The following is a 26284-nucleotide window of genomic DNA, read 5'->3' on the forward strand; positions in this document are numbered from 1 at the left end:
AGCATCTGCAAAATGCCTTTTGCAATGGATGCTAGCGAATCCCATATTATTATTACCACATAAAGAAGACTACGACAGGTAAAACGCAAACATAACTATATGGCCGATCATTAGCCTAGGCTGCTATTTTCTGGGTGATGGTGAGTCCCCAATGCTTTTTTGCATAGTCTATGAACTCAGTCAACTCGGAGCCAGGATCAATGAGGCCGTTATGGTTGTTATCGGCACACCTCACCGCCTGCGAGGACCTCCAATCAGAGAACCACATATTCTTGCTACGGAGCAATGCCTCCAGCTCTTTCATGCTTATGGAGCCATCATGATCGGTGTCAATGGACTCAAGTGTGATAACTCCACCACCTTGGTCATCAGAATGAGTGAGAGTTAAATAACACATGGCCCCTTAAGAGTTAGAGGTTGCAAACTTGAATCACAAAGAGGGAGAGAGACGGATAAAAGATTGAACCTTAGAATGGACTATTAATAGATGGATGCAGCCCAACACCTGCCTTTATTCGAGGGGAAGTGATATATTTGACCCTTTTTTTAACTTGGGTCAGCCCCTTCTAGTGTGTTTATGACTGCTCAGTTACACTAGAGGGAGATGTCCCAAGTTTTTTTTTAAAAAGGTGAATGTATCGTTTCCCTTATTCGAGCTTATCATTTTTAGTTGGGCCCACACAAGAGATACCCCTTACTTGGCTAGTTGGCTTAGATTTTAGAGTGGCAGGAGAGTTGGGAATTTCTCTTTAGCCTTTATTCGTTCTTATCATAGACTATCCAATACCCCTTTCAAACGGCTTTAAAAGAAACATTTCCATCTGGTGTCCATATTCCTCCTAGTGCATCTCTCATGAAGACTGGCGAAAGTGAGTTGACTGGAACGTTGGCCCTTTCAATTGGATTATGTAAGCCATTGATAATCACTGATAGAGGAACACATTGATTTATGAATATTACAATGTGCACCCTATTTTGAAAATTCCATATTTATCCTCATTTGTTGTCCAAGTGGTCCTTGATTCACCATCATACAAATGTCAGAATAGGGCACCACAAGTTTGGTCCTTCACCGTTGCACCCATCAGGATCGAATGATCCTAACCCCATGATCTATGGAGGCAAAAAATGATGTCTTCTAAAACCAATGGTTGGTCTCGAGGGAAGCATTCCATTGATTATGTGTCAACCTTCCAACAAAATAAACCTGTTGTTGTCCCAGCCAAAACCCAGCTCACATAGGCCTAAAACAACATGCCAACTATATACCTCTATGCATTCGATGGGGAAAATGCATGAAACAGGGACAATTTTTAGCAAATGGTGCAGGCCGTCTAGCTACAGTTGGTGGTGAACTTGTTTAGGGAAAAATGTAGTATCAAACCTAGGCATAGAGGAACCACGCCAAGCCATTTTGAACTTGGTGGTACCGTGATGGTGATACTACTGTAGGGGAGGACATGTGGAAAAATAGCTCTACGATTGTTTCCAGAGGCCCTGATCAAGACGTTAGGATCTTCAAACCATCCTAATACATAGACCACCATTGACGACATTGGTCCCCCAACATATGTTCCATTTGTAAGGCCAGAAAAAGGATTGTTGGATCTATGATCATCCCCATAATCAAACTCTTTCACAAAATCATGAACACAGTTTTTTTATTACATAAGTGCAGGTAATACTGAATGATAAATTATCACTTGGTTCCATTGATGAAGAGTGATGTGTGGCCACTGATTTGAATCTTTGGATACACTCTTCAAGAGATAATTGGGGGAAACTATATCCAAAAAAAAAAGAGAGAGAGAGAAAGAGAAGAGAAGATGCAAGATTCAAAACCATAAACTCATTTAACATTGATAATAATAATTCATTTATCAATTTTTGTGCAAATCAATTTATGCAGCATCTTGATTGGTGGGGCACCCCACATGAGGATTTGGATCATGTTATCTGTCTATCTATAATCTATACTAAACAAGTTTCTTTTCATTTGTCTTTCGTTTTCTTTCCATGGAAGATTTTCATTGGAAAACTTTTTCTATGGAAAATTTAACTTGAATTCTTTATTATTATTTTTTGAATGGCAAAGAATTTCACCAAAGAAGAAAAGAGCCACGGGAAATCCTGGGTGATCGAGAAGACCAAAGAAATACAAAAACTAGAAAATCACAAAGATTACACCTCAAGGAGGAAGGAAATCAAAGACTTCCTGTTGGAACTATCCATATCTTAAGAGAGAAATTATATGATGCCCGACCGTCAAGTCACGTGAAGGTAGTACTTCAAAAGTACCACCATTGATATTTGATCCAACAGCAGCATCTTAAAAAGATGAAGAAATGATATATGGCATAATCGAACCAAAAAATAAAAAGTCGAAGTCAAAACAAGTTTTTCGAACCTAAAACAGGTTACTTGAATCGAAAACATGTTACTCGACCACAAAATAGTGCAACTCGAAGCAAAAAATTCATGTACTACTATAAATCAAACCATAATTGAAATAAAACATGGAAAACAAATTGCACTTATCTCTTTTGATGAAAACCATTTGGAAAAAATCAGATTCGAAGAGAAAAGGCTGAGTAGTGCCACATGGTCACTCTCCTTAAGAATCGTATCCGCCCCCTACCGGTGCAACCGGGATCCGCGAATCGACGCTCTAAGATAAACCAGCCAGATCTGGCTCCAGTCCACGTGCACTCGCTGACTGGTCCACCCAGAACCACCTTAGAACTGTGCTCAGACACAGAAGGAACGGATGGAAGGAGATGAAGCAAAACCAGAAAAACAGAACCCTTTTTCTGTGTAAATCTCTTTCTTTTTCTGTTGGCAAAAGCCACCCCAAAACGTCTGTCTAGATTCTTCAGTGTACAAAATTATATCTAGCAATGTTGTTTCTTCCCCTTTATATAGACCCACGAATGTGACTGTTCGGGAGGGAAAAGCCACTATTAAAGCCATAAAACATTTCTCTCCCAACAGTCACATTTGTGACCATTGGAGAAGAAACAGTTTTGCAACTTTAATGGGTGTTATTACCACAACCGTTTGGGGTGCCAATATAAAAAAACGTTTAGTAATTGGTGTCCATAACAAAAACGTGGGGTAAAATGGAAATCATTTTGGGCACTAAAAAGATCTTTTTTTCATTTAAACCCAAACCCAAACCGGACCTCGGGCCCCCGATGCGCGCATGTGTTTTTACATATGGGCTTGTGTTCATATAAAAGCCAAGGATCCCACAAATTCTAAAGCCCCTTGAAGGCCTAAGCCTTTCTCCGACTCTCCATCTTATATGGATGTGAAGCATTTTCTTCCAAAGCAATGTGGAACTATTAATTTGTCTTTGGTTTAGAAAACACAACAAGCACACACACTCCAAGGTTTTAGGTTCAAGTCCTCAAAAAAGCACTCAAAAGACACTAGCTTTTGAAAAAAGAGGAAAACCAAATTTTGAATCTTTCCCTCTAAATTTTAAAGACAAGGTAAAAAGCACTTTTGACTTTTCAAATTCTTTAAAATTTCCAACACTTCCAAAACTGACTTAGCACAACCATCCCGCGCTAACCTATCAGCATCAGAATTTGCCGACCTCCGAAGATGATTGTAAGAGATAGGGAGATCTACCACCCTTTCGGATATCTCATCTATCCATTGAGCAAACTTCCACAGATGATATGATCTTCATTATTCCTTGGTGCACGCCTGCATCTCTGCCTCATTGGAATCGGCGACCCCAATAGGACCTGAAAAAACCCACATTTTATTGCCACTCTCGTCTCTTAAATCCCGCATATACCCGCTGGTCCACGGTTGCCCAAACTTGAGCTGTCAAAATTCAACTTTAAGACTCCGCTACTAGGTGGCTCCCACTATTGATGAATAGCCGCCTCTCCTCCCTACTACAAACAACTAACTAGCCATGCCACAGCTCATAAGCGGACACAAATTGGAAGTTAGGCAAGGATCTAGCCCAAACAATTGTAAGGGCAATGACCTTTATAAAGAGAAAGTGAGGAGAATTCACGAAACTTCTAAACACCCTTGCATACCTTTCCCTCCATAAGACCCAGATCACTGTTAGCAAAATCACATTCCATAAAATCTTCCCTTTTCCCTGCCATGGGGCAAAAGCCCATCTTTCTAGATGCTCTGAAACTTGGATGGGAAAACCCATAATATTCCAAATCTGTAGAGAATTTTACTCCACACATACTTGGCCGTTTTACAATGGAGAAAGATGTGATCCACTGATTCTCCCGCTCTACATATAGTGCATGGTGGTCTATGATCCACATGTTTCGATGGTGAAGGTGATCAATTGTGAGAATTTATCTAAGGCTGCTGTCCATGCAAAGGCACACACTCTAGGGGGAGCTGGTATCTTCCATACCGTAGCCACCGGCGAGACTTCAGGTAGATTATAGAAGAATCTAACACTGAACAATCTTGAAACATTGGATCCAAATTTTTTTTGTCTTTACCCAATCTCTTTACTTGAATTTTTTTTTACTGTTGACTTTTTTTTTTTTTGATGGGTAAGCTGGGGTTAGGCAGACCCCTACCAGACATATTAGATAAATAAGAAAGATACACATGAAGCATGAGAGCAACCCCACAAACATGAAGGGGGGAAACTAAAACAAGGAAATGAAATAAAAGCAAAGCTCTAAACTGACAAAATAAAAAAGACTCTAACAAGGCAGCATAACCAATGGCTTGCGAACAAAACAAATTTGCAAATTTGCCTAGACCCACAGGATCGGCCTGCCTAAGAAGAAAATCAGAACCCCCCAATGTTAGCCTAGTTTTGGGGAGATTTTGGAGAAGGAAGGCAGCACACATGAAGAGGAAGGGCGAAGAAGAACTGGAGATCTCCCATTTTTTTTTCCTTTGAACCATTTGCCAATTACCTTCTACATCAGCAAGGTCCAAGGAGGAATAGTTCTTTGATTTCCCAATGTGATGGGGATCGTTCTCCTTGGAGGCGATGATGTTATCAACATTATCAAGCACTGCCTATTTGTTGCTGAGAATGGGGCTTCGAAGGGGGGACTCTTAGCGATCAGGTTTGTCGTGGGACTTTTGTCAACATGGTGGTTCAAGGGGAGCTGAGGGTGCTCTGCAACTGCAATGAAGGTCTCAGGTAAGCAAAACCGAACTGAATTTGGAGGCTTTTTTTGCTTCCAAACCTGCTTTGGAAGAGGAGGGAGCTGATCCAATGAGCTGCTACAATCAGAAGACTCTTTCTACTGTTGATTGTTTCTTTACACCTTAGGGCCGACACTAATGCATTATGTTCTGATACACTAAGACCCACCATCTTTAGACAAACCCATGCATAGGGTAGGGCCCACCATTTACATCATGTTTTGAAAAGGTGGGTTCCATCAACTCAACTTAAATCCATGCATTGGCTGCGGCCCACTATATATGCCCTCAAGTTTTGATGGGGTAGGGCCCATTATTTTAGACCCATGGATCACAGCATGGGCCAATAATGTTAGTATCTTGAATAGGTGGGGCCATCTCACTCTTCCGACAACTCTTTCTCCATTTGGCAAACCCAACAACAGGCCCAACACTTTCTTATCGACCAAATGCAATTTCCATTATCCATAACCAAAAACACTCATAAAAAAGGTTAAAGAACCTGCTCTCATATTTCCTTTGTATCTATCAGAGATATGACGAAAGCTTCCCTCCCTCTCTCGGCAATGGAATCCCCCAAATCATCATCATCACCACCACCACCACCACCTCACTCTTTCTCTTCCCTCTCCACCTTCGTACACCACCAATGGCACCGTCTCGGATCCGAAATATCGGGTCGGATCGAAGAAAGCAAGCGATTCGTCAGTAACGCCGTTGCCTGCCGGAAAACGACTCTCTTCGCCTCCGTATCCTCGCCTGACGACATGGCGTGGCAGCCGAAGCACGCCTTCGATATCGCCCTCACCACTGACTACATCGCCAAAACCCTCGCCGGAACGCCAGTCTATACTGTCAGCAATTCCAATAACGAATTCGTACTAATCACCGATCCCAATAGTATCAAATCCCTCGGCCTCCTTTGTTTTCGTCAGGAAGACGCTGAAGCTCTTCTCGCCCAGGTCTCTCTCTCTCTCTCTCTCTCTTTTTTAGGGTTATTGTGAGAATACCTAATGCATTTTCTTCTTCTTCTTTTGATCCTTTTTTTTTTTCAGGTTCAACTGAGACAACCGGTTTTAGGAAAGGGGGCTAGGGTTGTGCCTATAACTCTTGATCAGGTTTTTTTTTGTTATTCCTTTTTATTTTTTAGTATATGAGGTTGTTTAATCTGTTAAACATGTAGTTTATTCTACTCCCTATGTAATTTTTTTCACTCAGGGCATACAGTTGGAATTGGTTGAATTTGGTTTCATCCTTTGGTTAAATAATAGGGTGCATAAGAACATTTGTTGATTTCATACTTGTGAGAGAAAAGAGGAAAAAAGTGCATTTTTATCCTGTGAGTGAATGAAAGGGAATGTGCTTGAAGAGGAGTTTCTGATGTGGGGCGGGTCCCGGCCAAAGAGTACGGGCTTCGTTATGTGATGGAAAGTCTCTTTTTCCTGCATTAAGACGTGTATTTGTGCTTGTAAACCCCTTATGAGAGGGTATGGTAGTGTAGTGTAGGTGTTGCTTATGTGTAGTAGGGCGAGAAGGGGAAGTGTAATCGAAGCTATTAGGGCTGGGTGTGTGGAAGTATAGCCATCCATTAGAGGTGAGGGCATGCTAAATAGTCCATGACAGCATATAAGGTGGAGACAAGTGGACTGTCACATTAGCCGCTTAACTACTTGCCACATAAGCAAAACAAGTGTACATCCACCTAAGCTTGGACAACTAGCAACAATTGGCCCTCTCTAGAAGATTCTCTCTTGCCCATAAAAAGGCTAATTTTAGTTTTGAAGATTGTAATTGAGTTTTTTCTTATAAGAAAGTGGGGTTCCTTTTTGTGTAGAGCCTTGGACTCTAAGGAGAGAAGTTCTAAAATTACTGGCTAAAGTCCCTGTGGATAGGCTTCACAGAGCTTTGCGAGGCATCATCTTGAATATGCAGAGTGCTTTTATTGATGAAATACTAATTTTAGATGGATGGAACATTGCTGGCTAACGAATGTGTGTGCTTTTTTACTTGAGAGGGAGAAAAGGTGTGACTTGTAAAATTGACATGGAAAAGGCCTATGATAGAGTGGGATGGGGATTCATCGATTATCTTATGCTGAGAATAGGGTTTGGGGGCAGAAGTGCTACCCAATCTTTACATCTATTGTATGTTGGTTTTTTGTTGTCCTATGACAGTTATTGAGCAGCTCTGAAGAAACTTCCTCTGGAATGATAAGGAGAACTTTAGAAAATATCACTCGGTCAGATGGGATGAAGTTTGTAAGCCTAGAAAGCAGCGAGTTTCGGGCTGGAAAAGCTGAAGTTTATGAATAAGCCTCTCCTTGGAAAATGACTCTAGAGGTTTGGAGAAGAGAGAGATAGTCTATAGAGAGTGGTGATTGTTTCGATGCACGGCTCTGCTTTCGAGGGTTGGGATACTGTAGAAGATATTAGGTGTCAAAGCACTTCGATCTGGAGGGATATTAAGATCTATGCATCCATGTTTTAGGAAGGTGTTCAGTACAAAGTAGGAAATGCATAGAAAATCAGGTTTTGGATGGACTGTTTAGCTACAAACCCTTAAAAGTTGACTCCGCTACACATTTCAGCATGACCTCTGACAAAGATATAAGTGTAACATACTCTTTTAGCTGGCCGAATGAGATTGTGGAGTGTAATGGTAGATTTTGGAGGATTTTTTTGACTGGGATGTATATGAGGTTGCCTCTTTTCCTAATAAAATTAACTCGATATATTTTACGAGAAAAAGTCCTAATAGGTGTATTTGGAAATGAAACCCTGCTGGCATATTTCATTTATTTGGTCAGGCACGTCCTTTGCCAGTCAGGAAAGCCTGGATTTCCAAGGCGCCTGAGAGAGTCAAGGCTTTTGGTTGGAAGGCTTGCCTTGACAAAATCCTCATTTCTGACAATCTCAAGAATTGTCAAAAAATCCCAGTCAACCATTGTGTGTTGTGTATTGCGGATGCTGAATCTGTCATTCACCTTTTGATCCACTGTTAGAGTTGGAACTTTGATGTGATATGAAATATGAGGATAACCACTTCATTTTAAGTTTGGTCATGCATATCTTGAGAATAAGTTATGTTCAATGGGTTAAGCTAGTAAGTTATATATTTATGTATATAATGGGTTGACTACTTGACTCACTTTGTTTTACACTTTTCTGATTGGCTGCCAAGAGCTTTTGGGGAATTGTAGTAGCCTTTGATAGCTGGTTTCAACATGTAAAGCAAGTGAATTCTTCCCGTTATCAAAACATGGTCGTGCAAATATCAGTAGCATATTTGTGCGTGCGTGCGCGCGCGTGCGCGTGTGTGCATATATGTATGTGTATAAAAGGAATGTATACACTTCGATAAATATGATAAGTTCATATTGATGAAAGTTTAAATAGATGGGTGTAACATTTCCAACTTTTTTTATCTGTTCCACTCTTTTTTGCCCTTTTGCACTGATTCAAGAGTTGATACCTCTATGATAGGGCATTTAATATTTAACCTGTTATCATTACATTGCACATGTTGATGCTCAATCCCAATTGTCAAGTGCCACATTTTGCATTCTGATGAAACATCCACTTCAATATTGTGTTCTGCTGCCAAAATTGTGAGAGTTGTTCTCTAAGAATTTGTAGAAGAGCAACCACCCTACTTAGTAGACATAAGAGGAAAACCGAAAACTGGGATTTGCCTCGAAAACGAGACTCAACATTAGGAATGGATGCCTTCAAACAGATATATCATAGGAGAGAATATTTCTTTACTGCATGCTTCACAAATAAATAGTAGACACATCCCCTAGAATCTAGAATAACAAAAGGGTAATTGATGGAGGGCCATCCATTATGGACAATGGTGAACGATGGCTGGATATTGATTGCGAACTTCCAACTACTAGCCACATAAACTTTCTCCCTTTTCTAAAAGATTTTGCTTTGGGAATCACCTCCTTAATATTTCCACTCATATCCACATTGTATGGTGTTCCCAACTTGTAGCCAATTATTCATCAGCAATAAAATTAGACAAATACAATGCTGAGATACATTGGTTTGAAGGCCACACCAAATAATGAGTCAAACAAATTCATGAATCTTACCATGCCACAACTTGAACCAGAAGGCTTGATGGCAAAACGAGACTGATAGTCCAATCTTTGCAGGAACACCATTCAGACTATCTGACTCAAGCACATCAGCCACATGAAGGATATACAACCTGGACGAATGGGGATTGAGAAAGTAATTCCACCATAGTCATCATCAGTGAATTTGCCACCATAATATTACTTTGTTAGTTTTGTAATATATGTTAGATTAATTACAGACACCATATCCAAATCTTATATTAATTACAAATCTTAATTATGCATTATATTTCTAAATATATCATGTATATATGCTTACTGGGGACTTGCTAGGGTCCATCGCAAAAGGCATTTCGCAGCTGGTCTGTCACATGTCAGACCAGTCACCTCGTGAATGAAGACAACAGCTTTTGTCTCCATTCACGAGGTGTGTGGTCTGACATGCGACAGACCAGCCGTGAAATGCCTTTTGCGATGGACGCTAGCAATTCCCTACTTATTGTTCTATGATATAGTGTGGCCCAGTGCACGAGGCTCCTGCTATTGCGGGGTCTGGGGAGGGTTAGATGTACACAGCCTTACCCCCGCTTTGCAGAGAGGCTGGTTCCGTGACTCAAACTCATGACCACTAGGTCACAATGGAGCAACCTTACCGTTGCGCCAAGGCTCGCCCTCACTTATTGTTCTATGATATAATATAAGTTTAACATCATACTGTCTTATTTATGAAAATTTATTCGAGACTAGTTGAGCTCAAGGAGAACTTTGGGATGATTGAGATACAGTCAATCTCTATGACTTCTCTTGTCTTACTCTTAATGAAAGGTAAGATATATCTGTATCACTAAAAAACTACAGATCCAAGCCAAGGCTAGGACATGCCAAAGCAAAGCTGGGCTCATGGTTTTAATTTCCACCGAAACCGACACAAAACAACCGAAATGTTTATGTTTCCATTCTTACCGAGAAAAAAGGGCGGCCCAGTGCACGAGGCTCCTGCCATTGCGGGGAGAGGGAGGGCTAGATGTACGCAGCCTTACCCCTGCTTTGCAGAGAGGCTGTTTCCGTGACTCGAACCCGTGACCACCAAGTCACAATGGATCAACCTTACCGTTGCGCCAAGGCTCGCCCTAACTTATTGTTCTATGATATAATATAAGTTTAACATCATACTGTCTTATTTATGAAAATTTATTCAAGACTAGTTGAGCTCAAGGAGATGTGTTACTCTTAATGAAAGGTAAGATATATCTGTATCACTAAAAAACTACAGATCCAAACCTAGGCCAGGACATGCCAAAGCAAAGCTGGGCTCGTGGTTTTAAATTTCCACCGAAACCGACACGAAACAACCGAACTGTTTATGTTTCCATTCTTACCGAGAAAAGAGGGCGGCCCAGTGCACAAGGCTCCCGCCATTGTGGGGTCTGGGGAGGGCTAGATGTACGCAGCCTCACCCCTGCTTTGCAGAGAAGGCTGTTTTCGTGACTCGAACCCGTGACCACCAGGTCACAATAGAGCAACCTTGCCGTTGCGCCAAGTCTGTTTCCATTCTTACTGAAATGATACCAAAATAAAAAAACATAACTGAAACCAAAATCGTAAGTGCTTTAGTGGTATATTATATCAGTATGATTTACATAATTATAATTATATGAATTTCATGTGAACTATGCTGTATATCTTATTTATAAATATTATTTATATGAATTTCATGTGAAATGTGGTATGTACTGAATTATCAAATATGTATGACAGCACATGTCACTTTGTGTTTGATGTTACTAACCATTATATGGATGGTCTTCTTGCTTATTGATACTTTCCAAGTGTGTATTTGTATGCTTATTCTTGTATTTTCTTAAGATTCATTTTAAAATTCTACCATTTGCATATGTTTACGTACATTTCCATGATTTTACAAGATTTATACCGAAATTTCCATCTGAAACCAAAACATTTCCATTTCTCCGGTGACCGCAAACGAAACTGAAATCGAAATTTTAAACCTTGATTAAATATCAATATCCCTCTCCTCTTTTTCTTCTCTCCTCACTTTCTGATTTTTGAGACTCTGTTTAAGTTGAAGATTCTAGTTACAACTTGGCTTGATTGTCTATCGAAGCAAAATTGTAGCGGAGCTCTACCAACTGAGCTATACCCCCCCAAGCCAAGTGGAGCACGCATGAAAGAGTCAGATGCTTCTTCGATTCTTTTCCCTGGCGCGAAAAGCCATCCTGGACTTGAACCAGAGACCTCGCCCTTGAAGTAAATGATCGCACCTACGATCCAACCAATTGGGAGATAATCAATATCTTCTGTTTCGGGAGCGATTCATCCTACCTGAACGCAGCATACAACTCTCCGTTGTACTCCGCTCTCCAAGTGTGCTTGTTCCCCGGATTTTGGATTCACTCCACTCTTCTATTTTTGATCTGAATCGAAGAATAAGAAAAGAAGGAAAAATAAATAGAAGTGCTTAGATAAATCTTAATATCTCTCCCCTCTTTTTCTTTTGCTCTCCTCTCTTCTCTCTCTTTCCCTCTCTCACATATGGGTTCTTGCATCCGTCCGTCCTTTCTTTTTTCTCCAATTTGCGATAGAAAACACACTGTGAGAGGACATTTTTGTCCTTTGAGAAATAAAATTTTTAAATCATGTAAAAATAAACAAATGGTTTGAGAAGCTAGAAAAGGGGATGGAAAGGATCATGAGGGTTTTAAAGGTATATCAAGAGGAGTTTGCCACTTGAAGACGCAATTGTTTTCGACGGTTGTCCAATGGGCATCTATCCTTCCTGCATTTGAGGAATCTCAATGAATTCTTCGTACATATCTTGGGAGGGGATAGGTCAAGCCATAGTTTTAAAATTCCATTGCTTCATTGTGGACTCCCCCGAGGCTACTCCTCTTTCCCTTGGCCATGTTCCGCATTTTGCCACCGTGTTCCGTGTTTGTCCTACATAGTCGACAAAAACTTCTTTTCACTCTCCCGAGTTATGACCGCGTCAACCGAGTACTCAGTCGTGTCAACCACGTTCTTGGCGGCATCCGCACTGAGTCGACAAGGATTTTTCTTGGCTGCATTTTAACCTGCATCCACGTTTTTAAACACTGTGTCAAGCAGTTGTTATAAGGAGGGTCCACAACCTATATGGGAGCTTCCTCCTCTTGGGAAGCTAAAATTGAACTTATACGGCTCGTGTATTGGTAAACCTAGACCCATAAGGTATTGGTGGCTTGTTAAGAAATACACACAAAAAAAACCCTATTTGGGTCTATTCAGGACAAATAGGAGTTACAAATGCGAATGAGGGTAGAGGTTCAGGTGCTGCTTCATGGGATTAGGCTGTTGGAGCAGGATCAGCCGAGTCATATTATCATTGACAGGGATTGCTTCACTGTGATCTGGTGGGTTAGAAATTGTAGCAGTTACTCATAGAGATTTGCGAATGCTATTGAGGAGATCCTGGAAGCATAGGAGGCTCATTCCATTGTGTTTCGGCATGTCTGGCGGCTGACCAACTGTGATGCCGATCGACTCACTTGTTCGGACATGGATAGATTGTCGATAATTTTACTTGATAATTCCCTCCTTGAGTGTTAGCTCATAGTTTTGCCTGTTCTTGTCGCTTTTATTGTTTATGTCATGCTCTCTTTTTTCTTTGTATTAATTTGCTTTGACCATCTCGGTCATTGTTTTCGTTTTTTAATAAAATTCTAGCATCATTAATAAGAAGGCGGGAATATAACACCCCATATTTATATTCTTTTCCATACCTCTAATTCATTACAGAAATTGTATACAACATCACCTTTCAAATCTAATAATTACTTGAAGAAAAAATGAATTGGCCAGTAGGTGGTCAAATATGCAATCGTTTGATTTGAAAATACTGATGCAAGGCATGAAGATATGGGAAGGATAGAAGCACATTGGCAATAGTTGAAGTCATAAGTTCTTGGATGTTGTAAACAAAAGCTTGGTCTTCTCAACCTTTGCATGGACTTGATGCGATGTGGCTATTTGTTAACCAATTGCGAATCAGGACCTTATATTTTCTTTGAATGATACTGGTCATCTTCTCCTTAATGGTACAGAATCACAATCATGCAATCCATTTATACATGCTTTGGTTTTTTCCTTTGTGATTTTTTTTTGATGTGCCGTTTTCTTAGTTTTTTTATAGTTTGTTTTCTTAGTTTTTTTTTACTGTACACTGAACTTGTCTGCTTAATTCTGTGTTTCTAATCTTTTACCCAATATTATATTCTCTTATAGGTGTACATGCTGAAGGTCGAAGGAATTGCATTCCGGTTTTTGCCTGATCCTACTCAAATAAAAAATGCATTAGAGGTTAGATCTGCTTATGTGCTAGACTTGTTCCTTTACTTGTAGGCTGTATTCTTTACACTGTAAAGGTCACTTGTTCTAGTGAAGCAAGGATCAAAAGCATCCGTTGAACACTTGGAACTTATGGCATTGAGGGAAAAAAAATGAGAGATTCTCTTGAGATACTTACATTGCCATCATTATCTTATTGTTATCTGCAGCGAGAAATGATTTTGGGCGTTCAGCTACCCAAAATATTCTGGTTGCGTTGACCTGCCAATCAGTGTGTGGCATCCTTGCGACCATGAGATCCAACAACCTCAATTACCATGCATGCATGGCATGCCCCCACAATTTCGCTAATTTTAAGAAGTCCAAGTATTACTAGAAATTGTGTGCTACCACAATTTTGCTAATTATAAAAATTCCAAGTATTACTAGAAGTGGACAATTTGTTTCTATTTTCACGATGTTTTTCATTGGTTTCATTTTCAGCTGGAATAATTGTTTTTTTTCTTTGATAAAGGTAACATTTATTGATATTCAAAAGGTAAGTACATCTTTAATGTTACGGGAGCGAGCGACAAGGTGTCAGCCGGCTTCCTACAAGTCCAGTACTACCTATCCCTGTTCCTTAAACACCGATACAGCCTCTTTCCATATTATTTCAGCTGGAATAATTGTTAGTATTTTGTTGTGATAAATTTAGCGAAATAGATTTTATCAAAAACAAAACCTAAGTGTTAGTATTGTCCAAAATGCTTCTCAATTCATGATTTGCATGTCATTTTATGAGAATATTAAATTTAGCATCCCCCACTACTATAGACTTTTCTCATCTTTACAGGTTGTGTTGGTTTCTTGCAGTGGTTATGCCACTGTTGTCCTTTTATTTTGATGTTGAGATTTATGGCTGTCGACTTCTTGATCCATTCACATGCTCACAAGACCTTTTGACCAGATTACAGGCCTCAGTTTATTTTTTGCTTAGTATGACATCATTGCGTGATTTCAAGTTACAGATGGCTAACGAATGTAGCTTGACACCTCTTTATAAATTGAACAGAAGACTCACCTCTCTCAGAAGATTCATTAACATTATGATCCTTGATGGGTTCTCTTTTTTCTGCACTCTGCAGTTTTTCTCACCTAAGAACTGAGTATTTCATGACCTTTAAAAAAAAAACAAGAACTGATTATTTCATGAATGTATGGTACTGTATGAGTTACTGACGAGTTTTGCAAGGTCTCAGGTGTTTATTTTCTATTTCAGTAATTATTGAATGGAGTAACTCTATTTATTTCAAGGCTTGCTCATAGCTTTCCTGATTTCTAGCTAAAAGCTGCTGATCGTACAAAAGGCTTCGATGGTGTTCCTGTTTTCCAGGTAAGCTTAATGTGTTCCTTTCTATTCAGATACTTGGGAACCCTATGTCTAATCATATTTTATGGCAGCAATTAAATATAATTGTTAAATAAGTTTGTTTTGATGCTTATGAAATTTTGATTATACAATTATCTATCAGTAATGCACTCTAATTAGTTGTGTGTATGTCCAGTCGGATCTTCTGGTTATAAAGAAAAAAGACAAACGTTATTGCCCCATATATTTCCAAAAGGTTGGTTTGACCTGGTTTCTTTCCCAGCAGATATTATTCAAAGTAGTTGTACACACTAAGATACAATGTAGATTTTCAATTTTCTTCCTTCATTTTCATACAACAGGAAGATATAGAGAGAGAACTATCAAAGGTCTCGAGGGCATCAAGAGGACCGGGTTTCTCTCAACACATCATGGTACCACTGACATTTTTTATTTTTTTTTTGAATGGCTCACAGGCATATAATTTGTGGCCTCCGACCTTCCATTTCTTGACTGCTCAGTTATGCATATTTGTTCTTTCCACAGGTGGGATGTTTGGAAGATGTTCTGAAAAAGATGGAGGTAAGTGATCAGATTCGCCAAAGATCCTAAACCAAACTTCTAATGTACTTTTGTGAATTTTGCGCTGTTTTTTTATCATCACAGGTGAATAATAAGAACTCTGGCTGGGAAGATCTGATATTCATCCCACCGGGTAAAAGTTACTCCCAACATATTAAGGAAGTGGCAGCATGAAACATAGGATATGTGGCTTCAATTGACCATCTGGAAGGATCAATAGATGAGCAAGTATGTGCTCGTTTTTAGGTTCCTTGTGAAAGCGGGTCAACAATCAACACTAATTAATGAACTATTAGTTCTTGATTTTTGTCTCATATGTGACGAATATTTCGCGTAAAAGTATCTGAGTTCAGTGTTAAGGTAAAGGAAATGGATTCCTTGTCATTCAGATTGTTCACCAGAGTAGCTAGAAGATACTGTGAAGAAACACTTCTAAGAAATTGCTCAGCTAACATCCGACACACAGAAAGAGGTCAGTAACTGTCAATGCTCCACTCTTAGGAGGTCGGCAATACCGTTTCTGTACAGTTAATTGATTGAGTTCTGTTTGCTCCATAAAGACATCACCTCTGTTATTTCATTTTAGACACTCGAAAAGCTATGATTATATAATTATTTATTTTAACATCTTTAGTTTGAAACAATGAAATCAAATAGTGTTTGATGCACTTATGTGAACTTGCTTAATCCATGGAAAGGACACAATCTTTGGCAGATCTATCAAAGTTACCAGAAGCATCTTCCAATGGTTGCTTTCTTATTTTTGACTATCATCTTCATTTCCATATTGTGTGTCCTCCATTGCCTTCTGGGTCTCTCTAATGTGATTAACATGTCTTCTTTCATTCATTTTTTTCTCCTTGTCTGGGTCTGGATATCAATATTTTACCCTTTGCTTTGGCCAACACAAAGTTTGCTTCACATATTTTCAAAATAAATGGTGCATGTAACTTGTCTTTATGCATCTCTTGTGAATTGGCTTACATTGATCTTTATCATTAAAATTTTTTATTTATTTTTCTTACATGATTGAATGGTCAGATCTAGGATTGTTTGATATCCCATTTGCAACCCACATACTGGGTCCCTCCTGTTGATGTGTTCTCTCTTGAAAACCCTAACAAACCAGATATTTTAAAATTATTATATAAATGAATACATGGATAGGAAGAAAATTCAAGAGAGTTGGGTGTGGAGAGAAAGAAGGAAGAGAGATAGGAGTTTTTGTTACTATTCAAAAAAAGAAAAAAAAAATGAGTTTTTATATGTTGTTGCATGTATCTTTTCTAAAATGCAATGGGCCCACATGGTTGGATGATCCAAACCAATCATTGGTTGGGCCCCAACTTAAATATGCCCTACCTAGAAAATCATCTTCATGAAATGATCCTAACCCTCCAATCTGTTGAGGGTTAGGATGGAGTAGGGCCAAAAATTGCAAACTGTTGGATTCCCTGTCGTGACTTGAATGGTTAAAAAGTTCATCAATCAAATTGCCAAACCATCTCGCAATCTTAGTCGTCCAAGGCGATAAACAGATGATTTACAGTCATTGAAATTTTCATCCAAGGTTGGCCCCACCAGATGAAGTGTCATTCTATTCAATGGAAATTGCAAAAATAAAAACTATAAAAAAATCCCGCGCCAGGTAGGGGTCGAACCTACGACTTTCTGCTTAGGAAACAGACGCTCTATCCACTGAGCTACAGGCGCCTTTTAGTAGTGATTGTACAATATTTAATATATTATCAACCATCAAGATGTTACGTCCTCTCTTGGAGGGGTTGCAGCCCGAAGAGGCAAAGAATAGTTGGTTAGATGATCTTAAATCAAATGGGTAAAACAAGATTCCGACAGAGAATGAATGGTTTGCCATTTTGCCTGAGCCCAACTGTTATTAACTTTGCCTACTAACACATATGGTTTCAAAGCAAGAGAGCAGAGTGAGTTTCTTAGCTCTCTGTTGTGTCAATGGAAGGAGGAGGAACACCAAAAGAGAAAGCAAGCGTGAAAATAGGTCTAACCTCAGTATCAGCCATGGTGGCAGAGTGCACCACATTCCCTATTGACATCATCAAAACAAGACTCCAACTCTCTTCTTCTTCTTCTTCTTCTTCTTCTATCCGAGTGGCCTCGCAAATATTCAGAAACCAGGGCTTATTGGGTCTGTACCAGGGTCTCTCTCCTGCCATCCTTCGCCATCTCTTTTACACCCCAATCCGAATAGTCGCCTACGAGCATCTCCGGACCGTCGTCCCTGCCGATTCTCTCTCCGGCAAGGCGTTTGCCGGAGGTCTATCCGGCGTCCTCGCACAGGTATAATAAACTTTTAATATCTTCATTTCTTGAATGGGTTTTGAATTGACTGAAAATTGGATGTTAAAAGAGTGTCTGAAGATACTATAGTACATGATTCTGATTTTTCCAATTTCTTATTCTTTTAGTTTTATCTTCTTGTAGCCAACTTACATTTATTTATAACAATAAATAGTAGTGGAGTTTAATTAACATAAGCTATTTAGAAGAATAATTGAAAATGGAACCCTCTATTCTATGATTTCAAATGTGGGATCTGTTGGGTATATGAACAAAAGGGATTGAACAAAGATCGAATATTTAAAACTGTGGGGGAGATGGGGTTAAAGTCTGTATAGGCAGGACTTAACCTACATCCATGTTATTTTGAATCTTCGAATCTACCTTTAGGCCAAGATAAGCACTTGATATGTTTCGATGATGTTTACAGTTGTTGTGTCATTCCACATTTGATGACATGCCCTTTTTGGGAAATGTTGTACATTCCAAACTTGATGATACAGCTTAACTCAAATATGAATAAGATGACTGTAACATTCCAAAAAGAAACATGAAATGGTTCTTTGCAAAAGAAACTATTTGGTCTTGTTCTTTATTGAAACTTGACAATTAGGAATGGTTCTTTGCAAAAGAAGCTATTTAGGTCTTGTTCTTTATTGAAATTTGACAATGATGCTTATGGTGGGAGTGATACTGATACTTTTTCAGCCATTTTTGAATTGTACTAAGTTCTTTTTCAGGTAGAACTAGATACTTTCGTGAATTATGGAATTGTACTAAGTTCTTCTTCAGGTAGAACTAGATACTTTAATGTTTTACACAAATGATTGGATTCATTTTCATGAAATCTATATTTGGTAATTCACAAGAATTGGCGAAAAAGAAGGAGCTTGTCCTGATTTGGATTTTGATGAAGATGACTTATTTGATGAGTAAATCTTCTAAAGTCATAAAGACTATGCTTTCATTTCAGTATGTATAGAGTTCACTTTTTTGTGGAACTTTATTTTGGATCTCAATGAGAATCATACCCCATGAATGAATTCATCTAAGATCAGTGGGGTTCACTTATATGTGAAACTACCTTTGGTTGAGTTTAGATTGTATCTCAAACTCTTGGTTAATCATAAAGTATTCCTGTTTTCAGTTGGATTACAGATCTTTATTGATATGGTGCTATGGATGATTCAATATTTATTTGGACATCACATTATCTATCTATTGGATTGTGCTATATGTAGAACATAGGAGGAGATTGTTGGGTATATGATATAACCCATGTATGTTCTAATATAAGCCCAATAAGATAATGGACCGGTGTAGTGGGCCTACATGGGCTAGAGTCCATTAACCAGTCATTAACCCTAGTGTATCTCTATATATAGGGGCTGGGGGCAACAAACTTGGTATTCCAAATTAGATACCTTGGGTGTAATGCTTCAAGCAACCTCTTGCTTGACCTAATTCCTCTAACAGGATCTTCATAAGTTGGTGGCATCTTTTCCATGAATTGATTGATATTTGCATTGTTAAATTCGTATAGGGTTCTGAGTTAGTGACCCAACAGGAAGACGGGGATGAGGAAGTGGCAACAAAGGCAGATTTAACTGAAGTACATGGAAGCTCAACAACTGTAGAAGAGGAATGTCCCGATGGATTGATGGTATGAGATTGAGAGCGCAACTCGACACGGATTATCTCTACCATCTCAACCCTTAAGGAAACTAAGTGAGTCAAATGATGAATTGGTGGCAACTTTGTGAGTAGATGAACGATTAGGCATGGGGAGCAATACGAAAAGTGAGTTGGATAACCCCACGAGAGAACAGGTAATAGAAGACCTGGCACAACCAAGACCTGGCATGCTCACGACCAGTACTGGCAGCACAACTACCGTGGCTTCTATCAGTCCCTATAACATGACCAATTGAGCGGGCCAAGAATCAGATGCAAAGGCAGCACTATCCTGAGGAACAGCTAGAGAGCTAGGGATTAGAGACTCTCACTCCTCTTCAGCAAAGACAATGCCATAGATAGTGCTGAGAGGAGAAAGAGGATGAGTAGCATGTACAAGATTCTTGGTTTGTTCAAACTCATGTAAGTCCACAAAACCTTATAAATGTGATGGCTTTCTTCATGTTTAGCAAGCTTAGCAGCTTTTTCCCTAAAGTCAGTTAGCAGCTCATAATAATTGAGCTCCTCTCACATGCTTTCCAAAGAACTAAAATACTCCCTAGAGATCGATTCCCATGCTCACAGCTGCTATTTCTTGGGTCAGTTGATAAATATGGTTATCATGTTCACCAGACCCCGTGCTCTGGTGAGCCTTGGCACAACGGTAAGGTTGCTCCATTGTGGCCTGGTGGTCACGGGTTCGAATCACGGAAACAGCCTCTCTGCAAAGCAGAGGAAAGGCTGCGTACATCTAGCCCTCCCCAGATCTCACAATGGCGAGCCCCGTGCACTGGGCCGCCCCCATGTTCATCAGAGACAACTTGTTCCATAGATTTGAGGCAGAATCATAGAACATGTATACCCGAGCAATAGATGGATACATAGAGTTAAATAGCCACCAAGGATAATAGAATTATCAACATCGTATTTTTCGGCATCAGAAGAGCCTGTCTTGCCGAGGTGTAGTTCCAGTAAGAAGCCTCATCTTCATGCGATCTTGCATGTAAATGTGATATCATGAGCCCATTGCAAGTAATCCGATGAAGTAAACCTAATGGTAGTGATACAAGTGGGAATATTGTTCTTTTCCCATTGGTCTATAGCTATCAATAGGAATTATATTGTTGATAGGAGGCACACTAAGTAGGTAAGCAACAGATTGATAACAATCTTCCGAAAGAATAGTCCAACTGATAGGAGCAAAGAGACTAATAACAGCCAAGAGCACGGAAGACAGATAGCAGGAGCAATCCCACTAATAATGACTAATAACAAGAAAAATATATAGGTTCTATAAGTAAAAAAATTGTGATCGCAAAACCGTGAATTTTCGACCGCATCATATTTTACGACCACAAATCACCACGAATAGTGAAGGTTGCTTTCAGTGCTAAAATCACTATATCTTAGATACTCCATGGATGCTCAACGGACAGATGCCAGCAGCTGCATGAGTAAAAAAAGACCCAAATCAATGATGCAAACCTCGACAAATCAATCCAAAACAAGATCAATCAACAAAATCACTGAAATTTAGTTGTACGAATGAAAAATCCCAACAATGTGAAAACTTAAACTCGGAGTATGTGATTGATAAACCGATTGCAGATCTGATTTCTTAAGGGGAAATGGCCTTGATAGGTAAGAAAGACCCTTCCAAAAGCCCACGAAATAAGGATTGGTGTTCGCAAAGCTTCAGACTGATGACATCAGTGAAATGGTGGTGAAGCAGAAAAAGAAGATAAAAAACAGCCAAGGAACTTGGCTCTGATACCATTTTGCTTACATTGACCTATGATGATGATGATGAGAAGAAATGGAGAGAAGGACAAGAGCTGGAGGCGAAGAAGAATAGAGAAATTTGTGTGAAATGCTTAAGTAGACAGAGATTTCCTGTGCCTTATATTAATATCGACAACATATTACAATGACCATAATACCCTTAATGAGGGTGAAATAAATAAAGAGGATATACCAACATACATCACTACTATCTACATACACCTAACAACACATAGGAATACTGTTAAACATCGTATTCCCTTCCAGACGATACAAACCACCACCTTTCTCTCGCTTCATTAAGCCATGCAATCGTGTGTGATTTTCATGGATATGTCTGTCTGTTGAGTACATGCAACCCATGATGTCCAGTTAGCTAACTGATATCAGATTTCTTTTTAATTATAGGATATATGTCACACTGCCCAAAGTGCAAACCACTATATAAAACCTTGATCTTCACCTTTCCAACACTATGACATCACAAGTAGACCCTTCCCCCAAGGACATTCCATCGACCCTCCTCTTTTGGAACTTGTCAAGATTTTCCTTGAGCACACATAGCCAGAACAACCAGAATCCACAATCCAATCATCATGAAGAGTAGTGTTTTTACCTGTGGAGATTGTGAAGACCTCTCCATTAAACTCGTTATGCTCATCCATGCCACAGCAGTACTAACCCGAACTATCATTCGTCTCCTTGTCAGCACATATTGGATAATCTCTTTGCAGGTTGCTGAACTCCTTGTAATGAAAGCATTGCATGTCTTTCCCACTGACCCTAGACTTTCATTTCCGAGATCCCATGTAGACTATCTTCTTATTTGATTCTCATCTCGAGTAATCAACCTATTCTATTGACTTCCCTGAAAATTGGGCTCCCTCCTATTCTCGTTAGATACAAGCGACATCATATTCTCTTATAGCTTTACTGTCTCTTTCCAAAACAAGAACGTATGAAACTGGGAGTGAGGTAAGAAGCAATATGGCATTGTCTTCTTGCTCGTCTTCAGATCAATTTTGTGGAGTTGACCGAAGATCACACTAAATGCATTCATGTGTTCTAGAAGATTTATCCCTTCCTACATTTTTAGAATGTACAACTTCTGCTTTAGATACAATTTGTTGGTCAAACTCTTGACATATAGAACTTCTCCAAATTCTCCCATAGATAACGTTACCAGAAAGAGAGAATCAAATTATGCTTACAACCATCAACTCAATGTCTTCCCATTCATGTATCTTCTCCGCCTTTCCATCCTTTCCCTTCAATGCCTTAGACAAGCCCTACTCAATTAAGGATGGCCTTCACTCTTTGTCCTAGAGTGAAATTACCATTTCCATCAAACTTCTCAGTATGGAATTGGGTATTTGATGTCTTTGCTACAATTGCGAATGTCCACTCCAACTAATCAAATCAGTCAAGAGAGAATAAAATTCTATCTAGGGAATCCACCGCCTTGTGTCTGGCCAACGTCGACTGACACACAGATCAGAACTGCTGATTGCAACCGACACGAGCAAATGATCCACCTGCAATCAAACACCACCTACGTATCATATCTTAAAAAATATCTGGTTCTTCTTCCTTTGCCCAAGCCGCCAACCTTGGCTCTGATACTGATTGTTGTTATTTATAGCAAATTCCACACATACACACTCTGCAGTAAGTAAAACAAGAAAATATGAAGAATACTGCAACAGAGTTACAAACACACAAGAGCACAGGGATATAAGTGGTTTGGCAACGATGCCTACGTTCACAGGGGGAGAACCGATTCCACTATATGAGAAATTACAAGTAGTACAAGGAGAAGTAACCGAGATCTCATAACAAATTCTCACAGAACTGTAAACCCTTACCTCTCTTTACTGTGGACAATCCATTTTGTCCCAACCTTTTCTCTGTTACATGAGATTTCTTGTATTGTATACTTTAGGTTATAGAAGAGACCTTTTATTTGAAGGTTCTCCCCTAAAACCCTAATGTCACAACGCTTCTCTCTCCTAGTCAAACTAGGAAAAAATAAGAGCGCCAGACAACCTTTGTATCTGATTTTCCTAGTTAAACCAGGAATCAGTGAGAAACAAGACACAAAACCCAATATCAGCTGGCTTTCAATTTCTTTTTTCTTCTTTTAGTTATTGCTTTTATGGTTGTCTTTATAAACCATGACTTTCCCACAAAACAGCATTGACTTCTGTGATAGTTTATAGCACCCAAGCCTGGATTTGGTTCTTGAAGCCCAGGCAACCTAACTAAGCTTGATGACTTCCTAGTCTATCAACGAGTATGTGAACATTGAAAACCAAAACATCTTGCATTTTGTAATGAATCAGCGGCACTTTTTAACTTCCCCAATACAGGTTGTCGCAAGCCCTGCCGATCTTGTTAAGGTGAGGATGCAGGCAGATGGTCGCCTGGCGAGCCAAGGTCTCTCACCCAGATACAAAGGGATCACTGATGCTTTTACAAAGATTGTGCAAACAGAAGGTTATAGGGGACTTTGGAGAGGTGTTTTTCCCAATGTTCAGAGAGCATTTCTGGTAAACATGGGAGAGTTAGCATGCTATGACCAAGCTAAGCGTTTCATTATTGGAACCCAGGTTTGCGACGATAATATATATGCTCATACCTTGGCGTCTATCATGTCTGGTCTATCGGCGACCACTTTGAGTTGTCCGGCAGATGTGGTAAAGACAAGAATGATGAATCAAGCAGTGGGCAAAGAAACTGAACTCATATACAGGAATTCTTTTGATTGTTTGGTGAAGACTGTGAGACTCGAAGGTGCAAAAGCCTTGTGGAAGGGGTTCTTTCCTACATGGGCAAGGCTTGGCCCTTGGCAGTTTGTATTCTGGGTCTCTTATGAAAAGTTTCGGCATTTAGCAGGGCTATCATCTTTCTAACTATTATATTCTTCGCCCTTTATAATCCATCCTGCTTCAGAAATGATTGGATTCGTTGCCTTTTGATGTTTTTTAATTAAAAAGGAAATGATTAGATTCATGGAGGATTCTGTGGAGGCTCAGTTGAAGTTAGCTACAATGAAATTTCACTAGCGAATTCCATCGATGCAGTGACAATAGCAGGAGCCGTTTGTAGTAGAGTGATCAAATAAAACTATATGCTCAATACTTAAAACTCTTTGGAATGGGAATTTTATGGTAACAATTTTTTTCCACTCATTTAAAAAGGAAAAAAGAGGAAGAAGAAGAAGCTGTGATCAGACCCCCCCACCCTCATTGAGGGCAGGCTTGAAATAGTAAATCATGGTTATGATGGTGAGTAGCAATTAAATCATGTGAGTGGTTTACCCAGAGTACCTCTTTGGTAGCTAATCTTGTAGACATTTTCAGTTTGACGTTTCGTGTGTCTATAATGAAGTGTTTGAATTTGAACTGACATGTAACTGTTCTGACTCAATAAATAGGTATATTATTATTATTTTCCAGGAAATGTGCTACAAAGTTTACATCATTCATCTCCACTGTACACACTGCGCACAGTTATGTTGATCAGGGCCATCGATTTGGTGGGCTACCATGTGGATAGGAATCGCCCAAATATCAGGATGAGGGAATTATCTTAGCCATCCAATCAATGGCTTGTAAATGGATAGTTAAAGAATTTTGAGCAGCGGTTAACCCAAATGGAAAATCTCACACTGATTAAGTGATCAGGATTGCCAAAATTGTTATCATTTTTTTTGCGCTTGGGTTCATTGTTTGCGCTTGGATGGTAGAGCTAAACGACTTCTTGAAACTAGGAGTTGGTTCCTGGGATGTTCATTCATTTTGAGCGAAGGATTGCGTTGTGGTTCCAGGCGGACTGATATTTCTTGTCCATATCGATTTTCAGGATTTGATGAGCTAAACTATCCAAAGTCTTCAGCCACGAGCCCTAATTTTGTTCTCTTTCAACTTTTTACTTGTCTTGCATCATTCTATTCGTTAAGTCCATGCATTGTACAGAATCTAAAGGTCAATATTTGATCATCACTTAGACCAAAGTAGAGACTACGTTTGACATGGGGTGGGGGTAGCAACATCCTTCCCAACTTGTAGTATCATACTTGATCAGAATTCCTGATCTTTTTCGTTTGTCTTGTTAGCTTTCTAAGACTAGAGAGCAATCCTCTGTAGATTCTTATACTGATTTACCAAAAATATATTAATAGTTATTATTGCTTCTTAAAATAAATGTGTGGAATTGTTGGAGCTTTGAATACCTATTAAATCTATTTATAAACATCATGAATAAGTAATAGATGCTTAGTCAGAAGCAGCCCCTTTTCTAAATTACATTTTAAGTGTGAAATTATAAGAGGCTTTGATTGCCTTCTCTGTTTATTTTCTGAATTCATTACAGATAATCAGAAAGAAAAATCCTCTGATATTCCAAGGAATTTCAGTTTTAAGTGAAGACAGAAATAGGACGCAATCCTTGCATAGAATTTCAGGTTGCTATTGGGTTTTCTTGGGGTAGCTTTTCTTTCCCCTGAGATAACATTTGTGTGGATTTATATATCATGCATATTTGTATATTTCTGAGCATTTTTCACTCAAAGGTTGAGTTGTCATTACTTTGTTTGCTTATGTGTGCCCATGGGCAATTCTGCATCCATGTTCCATGTTTATTCACAATAATATTTCTGGGTGTTCACTTGCCAATGTGCCTGCTGAGGGAACATCGGCGCATGCATGTCCTGCTTCTAAAGAATTTACATTAGGCCCTTGTAATATTTGCTTTAAGAGTACCGAAGTTATGAATTTCAGTCTCAGGTACAGAGAGTTTTAAGTTTAAACCAAGGTGGAAAGGTCAGATTTGTATTTGTGGAGTATATTGCTTTGGTCATTTTAGGGTGGCTCTACCCCATGATTCTGTTCCATGTATTCTTATTCTTGATTTTTTCATCACTACCATTTTGGAAAAAAATGATGAATGACCTCTAATCTTTGCTATATTTTTTAACGACCAACAGT

At 39.3% G+C, this 26284-nt stretch overlaps 2 protein-coding genes and 1 non-coding gene across 3 annotated transcripts; 2 read left to right on the top strand and 1 right to left on the bottom strand.

Moving 5' to 3' along the window:
• The first annotated feature begins 5606 nt into the window (after positions 1 to 5606).
• Positions 5607 to 16151, top strand: TIC22-IV (Tic22-like family protein). The gene is made up of 8 exons (XM_077356776.1): positions 5607 to 6122; positions 6216 to 6278; positions 13529 to 13603; positions 14916 to 14966; positions 15139 to 15198; positions 15305 to 15376; positions 15489 to 15524; positions 15609 to 16151. Exons 1-8 carry the CDS (start codon positions 5697 to 5699, stop codon positions 15696 to 15698), a joined length of 873 nt encoding a protein of 290 aa, XP_077212891.1. The 5' UTR covers positions 5607 to 5696; the 3' UTR covers positions 15699 to 16151.
• A 1013-nt stretch (positions 16152 to 17164) lies between these two features.
• On the bottom strand, positions 17165 to 17237 carry TRNAR-CCU (transfer RNA arginine (anticodon CCU)). The gene has a single exon. It is a non-coding gene; the product is annotated as a tRNA-Arg (tRNA).
• Positions 17238 to 17299: 62 nt separating this feature from the next.
• UCP3 (Mitochondrial substrate carrier family protein) lies at positions 17300 to 24251 on the top strand. The gene is made up of 2 exons (XM_077356775.1): positions 17300 to 17840; positions 23666 to 24251. Exons 1-2 carry the CDS (start codon positions 17496 to 17498, stop codon positions 24206 to 24208), a joined length of 888 nt encoding a protein of 295 aa, XP_077212890.1. The 5' UTR covers positions 17300 to 17495; the 3' UTR covers positions 24209 to 24251.
• The last annotated feature ends 2033 nt before the right edge of the window (positions 24252 to 26284 follow it).

This window comes from Tasmannia lanceolata, unplaced genomic scaffold (assembly GCF_043159265.1).
Source record: "Tasmannia lanceolata isolate RefF3 unplaced genomic scaffold, GAP_Taslan_0.1 ptg000016l, whole genome shotgun sequence".
NCBI lineage: Eukaryota > Viridiplantae > Streptophyta > Magnoliopsida > Canellales > Winteraceae > Tasmannia > Tasmannia lanceolata.